General features: G+C 51.7%; 1 protein-coding gene across 2 annotated transcripts in view; it reads left to right on the plus strand.

Annotated features, from left to right (window-relative positions):
• The window catches only part of FAM120A (family with sequence similarity 120 member A), a 96,648-nt gene that overhangs the window by 67,920 nt on the left and 10,321 nt on the right, over window positions 1–18,407 (plus strand). Inside the window, exons 11-15 of one of the 2 annotated variants that reach the window (XM_060610277.3) lie at window positions 3,885–4,134; window positions 10,566–10,680; window positions 15,728–15,937; window positions 17,362–17,545; window positions 17,988–18,125. In XM_060610277.3, coding sequence (XP_060466260.1) covers window positions 3,885–4,134; window positions 10,566–10,680; window positions 15,728–15,937; window positions 17,362–17,545; window positions 17,988–18,125 — 897 coding nt within the window. The remainder of the gene's footprint in view (window positions 1–3,884; window positions 4,135–10,565; window positions 10,681–15,727; window positions 15,938–17,361; window positions 17,546–17,987; window positions 18,126–18,407) is intronic. The other variant, XM_060610278.3, reaches the window with a different exon arrangement.

Genomic DNA, 18,407 nt, shown 5'->3' on the forward strand with positions numbered 1-18,407 from the left:
CGGTGCTCTGGCACTGAGCTCAGAGACGTCCTTCATCTCGTGGCTCGTAGGCAGCCACCACCGCTTGGTTGAAATTGGCTTGCAGAATGAAGCATTTTCGTTATTCCTGGTCTGGGATGGATCCCAAGTCGGCATTATAACATTTATAGCTGGTGGTCATGTGTTTATATGTGATACCGTGGACCGTGGTTAACATCTGATAGAAACAGGTTCTCACGGACAGCTTAGGTATAATAGTGTTTTATGTCCCCAGATTGTGTTTTGCAGAGGTACTTTCTGTAAAGAAGGTGCAGTAGCCTCTACTAATACAGAAAACAGATACCTTGGGGTTTTTGCTCTAGCGTAAGCAAAGGAAGATGATCTCATGTTGAGTGTTTTCAAGTCTGCCTGAAATGGTGAGTTTTTTCTGTCAGTGGAAAAGCCGAGATGGGTATTTGTTGATGGTGGCGTGGGTTTATTCACCAATAGCAGCTGGCTTTGCTGACCTCTGGGCGTGAGGTCACATCTTTGAACATGTCTTTCTAAAATGGAGTCGTCATGGGCATGCTTTTATATCCCACTGCTCTTGCCTGAATGGCAGACATGTATGCTCACTGTGTTCTTAATAACCCAGTTCCCTTATGCAGTCCCCATATAACCAGTGTTTTTTGCAGATGTAAGAGCCCAGATGGCTTACCGTTAGCTGGCCACTCTCATCTGTTCTGTGAGTGGAGTCACAGAGCCCGAGCCCTCCGTCCTGGGTGGGGCCGGGGAGGGCTGTACACATTCTGTGTGGGGGGCACGTACGTGTACACAGAGGCAGCCGTTTGTCACCCTGGAAATGGATGTCCCTGGGATGCTTTATCAGCACTAGTCTTTAATTAGTCAGTCCTGGGTAACGAGCCTGTAGTTGATCTCACACGGTTGTGAATGGCTGCGAGCCTCGTGTGTCCTCATCAAGACTGTGTTAAAGGGAGTCCTTGGCCCTTTTCCCTATCCTGGTCCCAGGGCTGGGACTCAGGGTTTAAGGAGACCCTGAGTGTGGTGTGGCACATGGGGGTTGGCCCCTCAGCCCCATGTCCCCCACCCCTATTTGGTACATAGAAGGTATCCTGTAAAGGTCTGTTAGGTTTCTCGTCGGAGGTTTCACCACTAGTAAGTGGTGGCATACAAGATCTCCGAAAACAGATACACATAGGGTAAAAATAAAGCAAGTCAGGAGCAGCTTTGCTTTTGTTTTTGGAACAAAGTTTTGTGTTCCTACACCTTGATTTTCTTAAATTAGACATGCATTTCCAAAGTTAGATTTGAGCTGCTCATAAGCAGTGGAGATGAGAAGTGAGTATGCGAGACCCTCCATCACAGGGAACAAGGCCCCCTCCCGCCTCCCTCTTGGTGGGCGCAGAGCAGGTTCCCTGGATCTCCGGTACTTCCCCGAAGCCTCTGCTGGCTGGGAGTACGTGTGCACAGCAGCTCCCTGGAGGTGTAGGCGCATGTGGGGCCCTTTGAGCCCGCCCTATGCATGGGCTGCTGGGGGGCGGGCCCCCAGGGGAGGGGGGCAGGTGGGCGTGAGCAGCTGGCTCAGCCCCCTTCCCTGTGGGGCCTGGACCATAAGCATTCTGACCTCAGGAATGAGTATGTGCTCCCCAAACCTGTTTCTAACTTTTTTAACGTTTATTTATTTTTGAGAGAGAGACAGAGACAGAGTGTGAGCAGGGGAGGGGCAGGGAGAGAAGGAGAGAAGGAGACACAGAATCTGAAGCAGGCTCCAGGCTCCGAGCTGTCAGCACAGAGCCTGATGCGGGGCTCCAACCCATGAACTGCGAGATCATGACCTGAGTCGCTTCGCCGACTGAGCCACAGGCGTGCCTCCCCAAACCTGTTTCTAGGTGAAAGCAGGAACTGATAAAGTGGGATGACCACGGAAGGTGTTAGAAAGCAGTGGAGATGGAGCTGATGCAGGGGAGGTCACAGGCGCAGGTGGAGACGGACTCTGTGGGGACGCCTCCAGAGGGGGTCAGAGCAGAGACCGGGCACCGGGCAGCCAGCCTGTGTGTGTGTGTGCACGGGTGTAGGCGTGCACGTGTGGTGGGGAGAAAGGGAGAGGAGCTACATTAGCTAATCCTACAACCAAAGATAAAATCTAATCATCGCCTTTAAGTCTTTGCCACAAAGAGGAGTATGTTACAAAATAGATTTGTTTTTGCTTTTTTGGCATGAAAATTAGCTTCGTGGATCAACCAGTGGACACACAGCCTGCTGGTTAAGGGCTTGTTTTGTGACCAACCTTGGCCTGTTTATCTGGAGCTGACGATTGCCAGTCCCTGACACTAGTTGGGCAGAGAGGACCTCGTGGCGATGATGGCCGCCCTGTGTGTGCCGAGTATGCTGGGGCTTGGCAGGCGTGGGGCTAGATTGTGAGTCCAAGGACAGGGTCGGCTGGGCAGTGGGGACTGCGTGGGGGTGTGGCCGGCATCTAAAAGGAAGGATGAATACAAAGGTGCATGTATTTATACATACATGTGTATCTGTTTGGACTTGATGGACTTTAAAATAATCATTTTATGTGTTTTAGATTTTCCTTTGATATTTAAACACTAAGATACTCAAATGTGAATGAAAGGGCTTTTTTCCCTGTGACAAAACAGTAACTTTTTGGTAAGAGGACGATTTGGGGGAATTTTGTTGACCTGCACCCCTGCTCCAGCAGCCTGCTCCTGGGGTGGGAGTCCTGGGCTCCTTGCGGCACACTTTCCCTGCCTTGTCTGGGGCTGGGCAGCTGCCGACGACCCGCAGGACCATATGCTGGTGGGAGGGGTGGGGCTGCAGGTGGGCAGAGTCTGGGCCTTCGGTCTCCTGTCTGCCTTGGGCACTACTTTAGGGAACATGAGCCCCGCCTGGGTGCTGCCATTTGGATAGAACGGCCTTGTGGAAAGTGCCCGGGGAGTCACTGCGCCACCCTGCTTCTGTTCTGACGGTCACGGACCGAAGTGAGCCTTAGTTCCCTGGCAGTGCTCACCCCGAGCCCAGCATCGGCCTGTCCCTTAGCGCCAAGGAGAGGGGCTGGGACGTGCTCTCTCCCTGGTCTGCACTGTCTCTCCTGCCACGCTTCATTCCGACTTCATTCAGAATGATGTGGGGAATGGTGCATGTCGTGGTTTAAGAGTTAACTGAACTCAAATAGTGGTAAAGCAACCGTAGATGAGAGGCCACTGTTGTTTCTGTTATATCAACTTGGACCTTCTTGCCTGTTTTGAGATAAAATGGGGAATTTTATGCTTTGTCTTCAGTCTTCCTGAATAGAATTACTGTAAGCTGATGTCACTGGGATTTCAGAACACTGACTGTTGCTCCTGCCGCCTTGCTAGGCTTTTGGGGTCTCACTCTGGGGTAGCTTATGCTTACTAATCAACGTTTGTGGAAGGAGACCTTTACACGAAGTGGCACCAAGTGCAAATTATTTCTGAAATCTGATTAGTGAAAGTATCTGCTTATGTAGAAAAAGATGAGCTATCTAAATTGGATTTCCCAGGATATGTTGATAATCACATACTTTTGTAAATTTTGCCAGTTGTTACTATTAAAACTTAATGGATTGAAATAATAAAATTCTTCTAACATCTTTGATTTATACGTATTAGTTATATGGGGAAGTCAAGTCATAATTTGATCGAGAAGAAATTTATTGGTAGCCTGACTGGAAATCCGAATGTGCCACGAAAGTGTGCGTAGGGGACAGAATGTTCTAGACCTGAGGACTGGTGGCCGGTGGCTTGCTGATGAGAGAATGCGTTGGTGTGTGAGCAGTGGCACCTTCAGACTGTGATTACTGGAGGGTTGGTTTTGTTTGGCCTCCAGTGGCTGAGCCGGGGTGTAAATGGTTTTCCTCTGCTCTTCCCCTCCAGTTCCCCCCGTGATCATCAAAGAGTGGGCAGCTTACAAAGGGAAGTCTCCACAGACGCCGGAACTGGTGGAAGCACTGGCCTTCAGGGAGTGGACCTGCCCCAACCTGAAGCGGCTGTGGCTGGGGAAGGCAGTGGAGGACAAGAACCGCAGGATGAGGGCCTTCCTGGCCTGCATGAGGTCGGACACGCCAGCCATGCTCAACCCGGCCAGCGTGCCCACCCATCTCACGGTGCTGTGCTGCGTCCTACGGTAGGTTAGGTGTGGCTGCCCCCCTCCCCCCCCCTCCCCCCCCCGCAGTCATGTGTGTTGTGGGGACACAGTCTGGGGCAGTGTGGCGTGGGTTTGAACTGATCCTGGGTGGTCTGTTTGCAGAACAGGTGTATTTGGTGAACATGTAGTTTTTGGAAATACCATAATGATTTTAAATGTACTTTATCCTCCAAATCTTAAAGATTTTGAAGGCTGTACACATTATGTATTGTTTGGAGCTCTGTAGGGAAAACATATCTCTCCCTGCATGTATTTAATCACGTGTAGATCAGTGTGGACTTGAGGTTGTCTGTTTTAATTCCTGGGGTTATAACTTGATGTGTGGTTGATTTGGTTACTCAGATGTTCCAGGTCAGGCTTTGGAGTGCTCATTCCGTGGGCCCTTGTGTCATCTGTGCCCCCAGCATATTCTTGCTTTCTGCCCCCCACAAGATTAGCCCTGGACCCTGCCCTCTCCAGGGGGCTGGCTCCTGTCCTTGGAGAAGGATTGAAAGCCGGATTGGGGTGCTGCATGCTTCCATGCCGTCAGCTGACGGCCCCCTTAAGTCTGCGTGGACACTGTTGGTGTCTGGGAGTTAATTTGAGTTGGCATGCATACCTGAATTAGATTCAGTAGGTTTTTGAGGGTTTTTTTGAACCAATTTTCAACTTGGGAAAAGGTTGCAAGGACAATACAAAGAGCTTTTTTTTTTTTTTTTAAGAGTTCGATTTTTTTAATCGAAGTGTAACTGATATATAACGTTATGTTAGTTTCAGGCATACAACACATTGATTCAGCAGTTGTACAGGACTCCATGCTCATGGCAAACAAACAGACTCCTATACACAGAGAAGAAGCTGGTGGTTGCAGAATGGGAGGTGGTGGTTGGGGGCAAAATAGAGCTTTTTTTTTAAACCCACATACTTCGGTGTGACCATCTAACAAATCAGGACATTTTCTAATACAGTCATTACAATCAACATCATACCTTCTTTCTGTGTGAACTTCAGGGTCCATTTAAAATTTTCTCTTTGTGTTTGGAAGTGACCAGTCCGATTGCTTTATCCACCAAACACTGGCCGTCCCTCTGTTGCTGTGGTCTTGTCTGGGCTGTGTGCCTGCACCCTGGCCACTTGGAGAGGCAGATGTTCGCAGGGCTCCTGTGGGGCCGCTCTGTCCCATTTTGTGGGAGGCACTCAGTTTAAACATTCCATCAGCCTCAGCAGACTCACAGCTTCTGTCTTTTTCTGTGGCCCCTAGTCCACTATTGGCAGACTATATCTGGTGCTTTGTGGTCACCTGCTGGGGTCGTGTCAGGCTGGCCTCTGTTCTTCTGACAGTTCTCCATCATCCTGGGAGCACCTCCCTCCTTCCCTACAGAGATATTATGGCCCCTTTCTCCCAGTAGCCCTGCTTCCTAGTGGTAGAGACAGTCCCTATTTCCCAGTCTCTCCCAGGGTGTTTGTAGTAGGCAGGCACAGTGCACATATGGACCCTACCCCTGTTGGCAACCTTGGGGCCCAGCCCTCTGCGTTTTCCTTCCTGGCCACCAGTTCTCCTGTTCCTCACCCTCAAGGAACAAGATGGAGGACAGAGCCTTAGCCGAGTGTTTGTTTCCTGACGTTTCTTAAGTTCCTCACAGGCTTGAAGACCAGTAACTAATTTAGAAGCCTCTCCTTCAGGCTCTTCCCTTTACCTGCTTTGAAAATTAGCTCGTGGGAGAGACTAGATCTTCGTTTGGAAGCTTCTGGTTTCTCAAATGGAAAGTTCATTTTTGGACCGGTTTTTATTAATACAGACCTTACGTAGCCAAACATTAGAGGTGAAGACTTCGGCTGCTCTGAGATCAAATTAGCAAGAATAAATTTGTTCGATTGTACTTCTCTCCTCCAAGTTTAAATTGGTGTGTGGCCTTTACCCCAGCAGATGCTGCCGGCCTCACCTGAGGCTTATGCGGCTGACCTGGACGGAGAGGCCACACTTGGAGCAGGACGAGGCACTGTGGTGCTGGGGCCTCCCCGGCCATCCGTGCACACAACCTGGGATGCACTGTGGCCGCCCTCTGCACCTAGTCTCCATCCTGGTCCTCGCCCCTCCTAGGTCGTCACTCTGGCATTGTTCAGACGGCCCTTGTCAAGCCTTCCAGATTTCAGGATTGTCCCGGTGCCCATTTTTAAGATAGTCATTACGGTTGATTTTTTTGTGGTTAGTAGAGAATGGAAGGATTAGTAAGTGGGACTGGCCATGTCACCAGAGGCTCTGGCACTGTGGTGGGAGGCAGGTGACCTGATTGGCTATGGAGATGGGCAATCCCCTGGGGTTTCCTGCATGGAAAGCCTCTCGTGGTTTCAGGTCCTGAGGAGGTGGAGCTGGTTGAGGAGAGGGAATCAGGGAGAGGTGAGAGACTGCTGTTCACGGGACAAGTCCCTGGGGGTTTGGGGGCCAGGGCACCAGTAAACGGGCCAATCCGCTTCCACTAAGAGGGTCTCTCTCCCTTCTACACTCTGGGCTCCAGGATGGGCTGGTGCTGGGGGATGCAGGTGCTCCACGGCACATGCTCTGGTTAAGTGGGTGGGCTGAGTTGGAGGCCTCACGGTTTGGAGGAAGGGGGGGTGTGTGGAGAGACCTGGCAAGGGCGAGTCAGGGTTGATGTGTGCCTCCGCGGCCCTGGGGTTGGGCCTAGGTCCTGGGGTGGGGGGCAGTGAGGTCCTGTGATGCCCAGCAGACAACCTATAGCTGGACAGAACTGGTTCTGACCTCAGGCTCGGCTGCTCTCCGCTGGAAAATCAACACTCGAGAGACGAGTGATGGTGGGAAAAGAGAGGTCGCTTTACTCAGGAAGCCGGCAACCTGGGAAGAGGGCGGGCTAATGTCTCCAAGGCCATCTTCCCCGTCCAGGCGAAGCCCAGGCGAAGCGGGTGGGTTTTCAAGGGGAAAGTGTGGGGAATGGGGAGGGGGCTGCGTGCAGGAGAGGCGGTGCCCAGGCGGTGGGTTCTGTGTCACCGTGACCCTGGATGGACCTGCTGGCATCCGTGGCAGGTGTTTTCAAGTGTGGTCAGGCCTTATCGTCCTTCACCCTCAAGGCCAGTGGTCTGCAAACCCAAGGCAAGTAGGTTGGTTCTGCTGCAGACCAAGGACTCGGGTCAGCCAACAGGAGCACCTGAGCTCGAGGCCAGCTCCCTGCGAAGGCCGGTGGGAGTGCGGCTGCAAACCCTTGGCGTTGGTGGCTTGGGGCGGGGGCGGGGGTGGGCAGGGGCAGGGGCAGAGGTCAGCAGTCACAAGGCCAGGCTGTGGGCCACAAAAGTGTTTCCCTTCCCTTAATTTTCTCTTTCCTTTTTCTCTCTTTCTTTTTGCATAACTTCAAACTTGAACAGACTGCGAGAGGAGTTGAAGGAGTTTGTGGCTGTCCTTCACCCTGACTTCCCACATGTTAGTGTTTTACTGCAGTCGCTCTCCTTGTGTGTCTGTGTGCTCATGCGTCCTGACCCCTTGAGTGGCAGTTTTGGGTGCGACACCTCTACCCCTGAGCTCTTTGGTGTGTGTTTCTAAAAACAAAGACATTGTCAAAATCGGAAAAGTCCTATCCGTACATCTCGTTTACGCGCCTCACTCAGATTTTGCCACTTGCCCCGTGACGTGCTTTGCTGACAGGAAAACATCGTGGCTCGCGCTTAAGTTTAGTTGCCGCGTCTCATCCAGTCCTGGGTGGCTTCTCGTCTTCCTCTGGGTGGATGTGGCATGAACGCTGACTTGTTTGCAGATATCCCATCGTGTAGACGGCACATGAACTAACAGGGTGGCAGCCGCCGGAGGCAGTGCTTGAAAACAGGGGACCCGATAGATTCTCAGTCTGCCTGTGCCTGTGTCCCGTGAGGTTCTGTTCCTGCCTCCAGGGCAGGGAGGCGGTGGTGGTCACTTATGCCCCAAACTCAACGCTGTGACCGCAGTGGGGGGTGCAGTGGGCGGGGTGCAGACCCGAGCCAAGATTCAGTGTGGGGGTGAAGCTAGTGCCCGAGACAGAGCAGAAGGGGGCCTTCCCAGGGTAGGGCTGAGACCCTCATCCCAGAGAGCTCACGTTCCCCTGAGGAGCGGGCTAGGTTCAGGCCTGGAGATGAGATAAGGGAATGGAGGGCTTGAGCCCCCTGGCAGGACACAGGCAGCCTGTGGCGCCTGTCCCCATACCCTAAGGAACGCAGCCTTTCTGGGAGGGTCACGCAAGGACCTGCCCCGACCCAGCTCCCCAGCATGGACAGGGCAGCAGCGGGCAGTGGAGGGAGCCCCAGACACCTTCCCGCCCCAGGCCCTGAGCAACGGGAGGCAACGGGAACCCCGTCTGCCCAGGTGGAGCGGTGTGGCAGGGGGTACAGGCAAGGCCGTCGCCCTGGTACCCTTTACTCCTCACCGTGATGCCCTGGGCACGGCCTGTGTGGTGTGAGTTAGTCTGAGCATTTACGCCCAGGAAGCCTTTCCGAGGATGGAAGTGAGAAACGGGTGATGGGTGGTTTTGTTTCAAAAGGACCAGAAAGCCAGGTGGAGGAAACATCAGGCATTCGAACAAAAAGACTGTTCGTTGTTCAGCTAAATTGGCTTCTGAGTCTTTGCTGCCAAGAAGACCAAGGAAGATCTTGAGAAAACCAGGCTGTCCCCAAGACAGCCTTTTTTCTCATTCAGGGTGTTAAAAGGAACATGTGGCTGGGGGGGAGGGGGCATTAGTGTCTTTTGGGTTAACGGAGGGAGAGGGCGGGAGGGGGAGGTGCCGAGCAACAGTGTGGGCGGATCTGATGCCCTCACTGTCCACTGGCACGTGGTTAAGGTGGCACATGTTCTGTGTATTGTATCACAGTTTTTAGAAAGGAAGAACTAAAGATAGTATAGCACAGACATGCAGGCAGAGGACATTGTATGCGGAGCACAGGCGTTCCCACAGTAACTTTCTCAGATGTCGTGGGGGGCTTCCCTCACACTTGCAGGTTCTTGCACAGAACCCCACAGTCAGTAAGACCTTGTGCTGCACGTGGCAGGGTCACAAGGATGGAGGCTTTGTCCTTGCAAGTAGTTTAGTGACAAAAAGCTTTTGCATTTCTTTCAGATACACGCACCTGCATCTAAGCACCGTAGAGATTTAAGGTCTACTCTTCACTTACTTGAAACGACAGTCACTTTCCCCTTGCCCTTTGTAATTTTACCGCGAAGCGTGTAAGCTCTGTGCCTGTGTCTCCTGCCTGTAACGTGGACAGCGGTGGTCCCTCAGGATTACGGGGCCCGCATGATGGGAGGCGGCGTGTGCAGAGGTGGAGAGGCACCGGGCACCTGGCGAACTCTTCCGTGTTTCTCTCGGGCTGTTTTGAAAAGACGTGTCTTCGTCAGCTGGTCAGAGCCCCCTGCTTTGCCCAGTTGTGTGTGCTCCCGTGAAGTATTGATTATTTCCACGTGAGGTGGGCTCCACACCGACTCGTCCTCTTTTGTCGACTTAGATTTTTCATTTTAAGCTCTGAGAAAACTTCCTTAGCAGACAGGACTGGGAAGAGCTTCGTGAGGCCTGTCGCCGTTCTCTCTGCTCTTTCTGAGCCGTTTGCCAGAGGTCGCAGGGCCCGTCACCATAAGTTAATCAGCGGCAATGTGCCGGGTCATCCTTCAGTCTGCTGAGTGCAGGGCTGGGCCCATGGGCTCTCGGGGACAGCTGGGCCAGGGCCGTAGCAGCCGCCCCTTTGCTCAGTGCCCCAGGGTTGTGATAGAGGCAGTACACGTGGCAAGGTGAGTAAGGGAAGGAGCGTGGGCGCCTGGCAGCTGGCAGCTCCCGGGCTGATGGCACACATGGACGTTGCAGATTTATAAATCGATACCCCCCCCTCCCCCGCCGCACTGCTGGCTGCCCTGGGAGGTCAGTGTGTCCAGGGCCTGCGGGCACCGGTTCTGAGGCCACGGCGTTAGTTCTCGTTCCCGGGACCCCTTTCTGGTGCTCACCTGCCGGCGCGGGAGCCTCTTGTGCGCACTCGTCTCCTGCAACACTCGCCCCTTGTCAGGAGACACATCTTTCTTATTTGGACCTAGAGTCTGCCTCCCAGGATTCCGGTCTTGAATTGAAAAAAATAAATCATGTAAATTGATGCTTCCAGTGTGTTTCCAGGGTTTGAATACCTTACAAGAGTGAAGTTGTATCAGAAATCACTGAGCAGCTGGTTTGCAGTCTGTGCAAATGTGGTGTGCTATTTTAATCACTCTGAAAGCAAACGTTCTGTTCAGCCCAGGTGATTAGACACGCATTTGTAGCAGGTGTCATCCGGTGTGCATAGAGACGCTGGGTAAGAGCTCTTGGTGCCCCCCCAGCTCGTGTCATCCCGAGTCCCCTTGGAACCTGGATGCCAGGTTGTGCGCGTGACCGGTGAGCGCTCCATCCTCACGCCAGACCCTCTCTGTCCACCCCCTGTAGGTATATGGTGCAGTGGCCTGGAGCACGGATCCTGCGTCGCCAGGAGCTGGACGCCTTCCTGGCTCAGGCGTTGTCCCCCAAACTCTATGAGCCTGACCAGCTGCAGGAGCTCAAGGTAATTGACAAGCCTCATTCCTTGTCTTGGGAAGCGTTGCTCCGGAGTGCCGTGAGGAGGGCCGGCCTCACCGGGCAGCGCCGCTCAGAGTGCCAGGCTAGGAAACCGAGCCGCGGACTCGGGAGCCTTCGGGGCAGAAGCGTATCCATCCCAGTTCCGGAAGCGGTCCAGTCTGCTTCTGTCAGATAAAGGTTTTCCCTTGTTACCAGTGGGCGTCTGCTCTTGTGTTCACGTCAGGGTGTAAACTTGCTTTTGTTCCAGGTGGGGACCCCGGACCCTGGGGAGGGCTTGGGCTTCAGGGTTTTCTCACATCTGGCCAGGATTCTTTTCTCGTTTCGTTCTGTTCCTGATTATAGCATTCGTTTCCTCTAAAACATAGTCTTGCCCTCCTAGACCGTAAATCCCTTTACAAACCACTTGAAGAACAATGTTACACCATCATTCCTGAGCCCCTTTTACTTAGCATTTAACATCGTGTTCCTTTTAATTTTTCCTTCCAGTAATTCCTTTTGTTCTTTGTTTTGGCAATGTTAATTTTCTCCAAGTTGTCCCCTGATTTTTCGGGGTGCTTATCTTTTCAATGCACTTTGGTTAGTTGCTGTGTTTGCACGGCTGCACTCGCTTTCTGTAATGTCTGTGCTAAACTTTAAAAAGTTTAAGACTTTCCAGAGTTAGCTAAATCAGGGGATCTGCCTTTTCTTTTTATGTACAGGGTTTTGGGTTTTTTTCTTTGCATTTGTTTTTTTGTTTGTTTTGTTTTTTTTTTTTTTTTTTTTTAAATTATTTGATTTGTAATCAAATAATCTCTTTTGACAAATTGCCTTCACTTTTAGATCTTTTTGCCATTCTTTATGAAGGCATTCTTTCCCCTCAGGAGCATTTGAGGCTCACTTTATAGATTATCAGTATTCTACAGTTGGGGCCCAATCAATTTCTGGTTCCCCTAAACTACTGAGTTAAATTTAGTAATTTGATGTTGAGTGGCCCTTGACTGTGCGGAGCCCAGGTCACGTGTGGTCACCCCAGGCTTCTGATGACTTTGAAACAAGCTGAATAAGACAATAAAACTCAGAATCCACCCCAAATTGTATTCTTTACTTTGTAGATCAAGATTTTCTGTTTGCTAGACAGAAATTATTTTCATTTGTAATGTTTTTGAATCTAAGTTTTCGTTCTAGAGTATTTGGCTGGGTGTCCCCCGAAAGGCTGGCCCTAAGCGCAGGCTCTCACTCCCGTGCCCCCGGCTGGTGGTGCCGTCACCACTGTCTTCGTCACCAGCCCGTGCTCAGGGGTGTTGTGAATACTTTGACTAGCGTGTGCTGCCATCCCTCTACCTCTACTTCCTGTTTCTCTTATTTAGATTATTACATCAGTATTGACATCCCAGTTCTGAAAATCAGACCGCCAGGTATCAGGTATGCCCACCAAGCCTTACTCACCATCAAGTTGCTTTTCCTCAAAGTTCATCTTCTCTCCCATATCCTTTTCATTTTGGATCAACACACAGGGTATAACTTTTGAAAGACAGCCACACTCTAAGCTTTCATTTTGGTTCTTTTGAGGTCTTAGTGCTTTCATGGTTTTCTCCTGATCCTTCATCTGAAGCCAGGTGTTTCTAGAACTGTGTTTAGAAAGACCTATTTTATGTGCAGTGACTTGAGGCCACCGTCCCTTCGGCTCTTGCTGGTCTGGAGGCCTGCCTTCCCTTCACCACGGACGGCCTGCACCGCTGGCACCTCACGCACAAGCAGCCTACATTCCGCAGAGCTAGGGGGATAAGAGCATTCGTTGGGGGGAAAGGTAGTTTTTTTGTTTTTGTTTTTTTGTTTGTTTTTGTTTTTTAAGATTGAGGATTCTCTCAGCTATCAGATTGAGAACTAAGAGGAATAATCATTATTTAAATGCTACAAAAGTCCCTACGCAGAGCTGAGAGTCCCCAAATTCAGTGATAGAAAAGTAGACTTTTAAATTGCTTTTTCATTTAACCATTACAATTTTTTTATATATCGAATGCAATGACGATGCTTTTCCATGAAACGCCATTTCACTGTTTCGGATATAGTCAACTCTTGATTTTGGTGGCTGTCTTAGGGGCCGCTATCCAGTTTGTGGATTGCCCAGACCCTACTTTTCTTCTCCCATTTTTGTCCATTATGTGCTTTGAAAATAAAGAGGAGAAGAAAAGAAAAAGACCCAGTTCTGACAGTTTGGCCTCTCATTGGCTTTTCTGATTGGGAGATTCGGTGGGGAAAGGTGTTGAAAGTTTTAATTTAGACTGACTTTGTAAGAGTGCTGTCTTGTCTGTGCGTGCTCTGCCTGCCGTGACCGTGAACAGGTGCGTGTTCTATGTGGCTCCTCACAGACCCATGACAGGGATCCACATGTTTTCCTCATGTTTTCCCTGGTGTATTTTTTAGGCGCTTCTCCTAGGTTCTGAGCATGGATGTAATGACGAAGGTAGATTAGCAATGTTTGGAGGAGGGCGGGGAGAGGGTGAGAAGGACTTTTGTACAGGCTTCATATTTGTCCAGTTTCTTTCTCCCTTGCTCTTGACATCCTTGTAATTGCTTTCAGTTCTTCTCACAGTTTCACTGACTGAGTGCAGAATATGAAAGGTGGAGGAGGAGGGGCTTTAAGACGGTATCAGGCCCCTGTGGCCCCTGAAAGAGTTAGGGCAGGTGCAAGTAAACATGGCCGATCAGAGGAGGGGTCTGCAGTCCAGCAGTGACACGGCGGGCAGTGCACCCTCGCTGGAGTGGTTCTGAAGCTCATTGGGCAGAGATTAAGTTCCAATTTGTACTTCCTATAAAGTCAGAAAACTGTACTTTCTTTAGTTGAGGAGCTTTGGATAATGCTGATAATTTTATCTTCCTGTGTAGAAGAGAATGAGATTGGACCGTGAATATTGTAGCCATGTCTGTGATCAGGCATTCAGATTCTGGTGCTGCTAGTTAACAGTTTGATGGCATTGAGCTTTCTGTGACTCTTTCTCCATCTGTGACACGGAGTACGAGGAGCAGTACCTGTGTCATACAGTTGCTGAGACATCAGTGAGATAACGTGTGTGGAAGTGTGCAGAGTGTACCTGACAAGTCCAAGTCCGTGTTAAGTCTCCTGTAGGTATTACTTAGTATTATTTGTGTAATTAACATGTAGGGAAAGACACATAAAACACTATGTGAAGTGATTTAGAAAGCTTTTCGGATAAGCCAAGATCTGCATGGCAGAGTTGAGATTTTATGTACATTATTTAAATAGCTTTTATTTTGAGAACTTTTTCTGTGAAATTAATGGTAGTTGCCATTACTTAGCGATAGGATATTCATTTTTGAAACCCATGCAAACAGTTCCTTCGCTGATGGCAAGTCCAGTTAGAATAAACAGATGTGTGTGCATGGCTGAGGCAGACTTCCCCGTGCCCCCTGTCGGCTCACTGGGAGCGCGCTTGTCCTAACCTGGGTACCTCCGCCCCCGGCCCGCCCGCCTGGGCGGCGGGGGCTCTGTCTGCTGCATTGAGGGTCGGCGTGTCCACATGGCCACCTCTGGGGACCAAGCACTGACAATAGCACTGTGCTTCCTGGGCTTCCCTAGAAGGCGCTTGCTGGGCTGCAGGACAACAGTGGGTGGCGGAGTGGCCTCCATGCCACCCCTGGTATCCCCTCGCCCCGTGTGTGTCGGGGCCACTTTCCCAACAGTGTCGGCTTTCAGGGAGGAGAAGTTCCCTCTTTCTGCCTTGAGACTCTCAGAGAAGGGAGTTTCCACTTCAAGTGAATTCTTTCTCCATTTTGATTTTCTCTTTCCCCACTTTCTGCTCATAAATATAAAATGCATGCGGTCCCATCACCCAGCCCTGCCTGCCCTCAGCCGAGTGCACTGTCCTTCCCAGCGAGGCTCAGGCTCCGGAGAAGCAGGGGCCAATGGGGCTGGGCGGCAGGCGGGGCCGGGGGTGTGGATGGGCTTCTCCAGGTTTGGAAGGTTCTGAACTACATTGACTGAAAATCCAAAAAACCAAGGTTGGAAAACACAGCGTTAGCGGATTGTGGGGAATGGTGGCCCCTGAGCACAAAACAGCAGATAGTCAGAAATTCCTCAGTGTCGGGCATGGGAATGACCTTTTTTCTTGTGAATAATGAAAAGCCGGCGTACCTGCCACATTTAGGCATTGCTTAGGGTGATACCCCGTAAGGTCTGTGTTCTTGAGATACCCTCGCCTTAGAAAATAAGCGTGAAAGGTAGGAAGACAGAACCCTGGCAGTTAAAACTGCCTTCTGGATAATCCACAAACGAGGTCCTTCATAGACAGACAATCAAGAGTTGACTGTATCTGTCAGTGTTCCTCGCCCTGCGTGTCAGGTGCTAGGAGCCAGGGCCGTGCGCGCAGGGAGGTGCAGCGCCATGAAGGAGGGGGCAGGAGAGATAGTCTGCATGGTCCAGATACCGTGTTTTTGTTGTTGTGTTCTTCCATTTATAAGCTATCCATTTCTCCTGAAGCATTTGACAGTCTCATTAATGAGTTGCTACCTAAAACATTAACATGAAATAATGTAAACATGAAGTACAGGTTTTAGAATGGAATCATGCTGAGTAATTTTTAATATACTTGAAAAAATGCAGAATCTTCATGGAATGTTGCTTGTGACAATCTTTTTGTTGATACATTACCAGTGTGTAGAATCTGAAGGGTAACTTACTTTCCTAAGTGGATAGTGGACTTCCTAACTGCTAAGGAGACTGTTAATAATCTGTTACTATCTCGTGTCAACTGCAATACAGTATTACTTTACGCTCCTATGATGCTTTACAAATTCCAAATTGAAATACTTCAGCATGTTTATAAAACAGTCTTGAGAATTTAAATCTGTTAAGTAACATAAAAAGTCTCTGTGTTCAGATAGTGCTAGGTCACTGTAAGGAAATAGCAGGTGTGCGTAGGGAGCGTTTGGTGGAGGGGTGTCCACGCTAACCGTGGAGAGCTGTAGTCAGAAGTGGTGAGAATCGGGTTCTGCAGTGTTCTTACTCCATAGAAATCATTCTTTTCCATTTAAAGATTGAGAACCTCGACCCCCGAGGCATTCAGCTGTCAGCTCTCTTCATGAGTGGTGTGGACATGGCCCTGTTTGCAAACGACGCGTGTGGCCAGCCGGTGCCCTGGGAGCACTGCTGCCCTTGGATGTATTTTGATGGGAAGCTCTTCCAGTCCAAACTCCTCAAAGCCAGCCGGGAAAAGACCCCACTCATCGACCTCTGTGATGGTCAGGTCAGTCTCAGGAATGCCGGCCGGCGGGGGGTTGGCGGGTGGGGAGAAGCCTCCGGCCACCTCGGCGGGACGGGAGGAGTGCTTGCAGGCTGGTGAGCTGGGCTGTCTGCACAGGTTGCAGGCGCACACGTGATGTGCTGCACTCGCCTGGACCTCGCTCCCGGGAGGACCTACAGGCCTGGGTTCCTGCCGGCCCCGGCCACATCTTTGTCAGCCACTCAGTACGCTTCCTTGTTTAATGTGTATTTCTGTTGGAAGTCCTCTTGATGAATACATATTGTATTGTTAAATTACTCACCTTATACATGTGGTCAGCAGCGCTGGAACGGCCCAAACAAAGCACATGGGACACACGCGGTGTCTCCACAGGGCACATCTCACGACCTGGCACTTAGGGACATGAGCCAGCACTCGGCACTGTGCTTGGGCCCATTTCAAACAGAATCACCCACAGAAATGTGAAAACTATGGCACTAAGTGGATGGTGAACAGGACACTTGTTTCCAGTGTAAAGTCTGAAACAAGCGGTGCCCCCTCTGCGTGAGGCCTCGGGCACGATTGTGGGTTACAAGTACATTTCAGCAAGCGGGTGGGTCCACGGACGTGGAGTCATGAATAGCGAGGACCGAGCGCATTAGTTGGAAGTCCTGGTCTGAGCAGAAGGTGCGGTCCACCATCAGACCGTCTTGTTCTCTTGCAGTCGCCTCAGGCTTCTGACGGCACGTTCTGCCCGAGCTGCCATGACCCTCGGGTCAGGCTCAGCATAAGCACAGATTTGTGGGGTGAGCAGGTTTTCAGATTCTCTGGTTAAGGATCGGTGTTGCTACTTGAATTTATGTATTTATTAACAAAAGACACTGCAGGTGAATGTCGTACAGGCTCTTTCCCAGTGGATCTGATGCCCACTAGCTGTGTTGTCCGCATCCTTGGGAGCGATGTTATTCACTGTGATGTGATCCCCTCAGTCGGCCTCCCGCCCCCTGTCAGCACGGTCGCTGGGCCTTGGTGCCCTTTCTGCCGCACGGGGCACACAGCTGGCCAAGTGCTCGGTCGGTGGGCATTGTCTGCGCTGCAGTGGGACCTTTCTGGACTCAGCTGTTGGCTTCCAGAACCAAAACCACTCTTTCAGTTAGTACCTTCGGTAGTGAATGGTCCTCACCTGGAGATCAGCTGAAAGCTGTGGCTTAAGTTGATGTTGTGTCTGTGGGAATGATGTAATGGAAGCAGGCGGTATGTGTTCATTGATTGCATTTTCGGTGTGCTTGCCGACTGTGCACCCAGTGTGGCTGCACAGACCGTGACTGACTCACGGGAAGAGAGCACATGCATCCTGGCAGCTGGTGGGTCTCACTTCTTTCCTGTCCATTTCGATTCGAGCAAAACTCTGTGAACCGAGTTTTCACGTGTCGGCACTTGACTTGCAGGCCGAGCAAGCCGCCAAGGTGGAGAAGATGCGGCAGAGCATTCTGGAAGGGCTGAACCTCTCCCGGCAGAGCCACCCGCTTCCCTTTCCGCCGCCCACGGCGCTGCCTTTCTACCCTGCCTCCGTGTACCCCCGGCACTTCGGGCCGGTCCCCCCGGCTCAGGGCCGCGGGCGGGGCTTTGCAGGTGAGTGCACAGGCGACGTCGGGAGGGACCGTGGGGTGGTGGGGACGGATGCGCCGTGTCATGCTGTGCTGGGACCTCGTTCATGGTCAGGCTCATGACGAAGTTTGCAGTGTCAGCTCCTCACCATAGACAAACGCAGACCCCCGAAGAGATGCGGGTAAGGGAGAGAGGGAAATACGAAGGCTGTTGCAGAGACTGGATTTTACGATTGGTCGGCACAGCTGAAAACTCAGCTTGTGTTTGTGGTTTACGGTTTGCTCACCTGTGGGGTCAGAGGAGGCCTCTCCACTAAGGCCACCCCCTGCCCCCGGGGATGGTTCAGCCAATGGTATGGGAACAGCAGGTGAAGGAGATGGGGTCGTTCTGCCCAGAGGCCCACCGGTGGCTCCCCTAGAACCTGCTCCTCACAGCTTCTCCGTCTCTCTCCACCCGGGTCCCACAGGAGTCTGTGGCTTTGGAGGCCCCTATGGGGACACTGTAGCGACAGGCGCTTACCGTGCCTTCCGAGTGGCAACAGCAGCGGGACACTGCGGAGCCTTCTCAGGCGGGGACAGCAGCAGGACTAGCAAGTCGCAGGGCGGTAATTATGCCAGCACGCCTTCTCCTAGAGCTTCGCCGCCCCGCCTGGCCCCCCTCCGCGTCCTCCCCGCCAGGCCCGCTCCCGGCCCCGGCCGCCCCCAGGTCTCTGCCTTCCAGTGGGACGGGCGGGTGTCCACGCAGCCCTTGAGCCCGGCCCCAGTGCCGCCTCCCCGAAGGAGCAGGCTGCCCTACAGGGCTCGTTGGCGGGCTCCTTCCCCGACGACGGAGGTCCCGAGGCCATAGCAGTTCCTGGCATGGAAACTGACCGCAGCTTGTTTTGTAG

The sequence above is a fragment of the Panthera onca genome, chromosome D4 (assembly GCF_046562875.1).
Source record: "Panthera onca isolate mPanOnc1 chromosome D4, mPanOnc1 haplotype 2, whole genome shotgun sequence".
NCBI lineage: Eukaryota > Metazoa > Chordata > Mammalia > Carnivora > Felidae > Panthera > Panthera onca.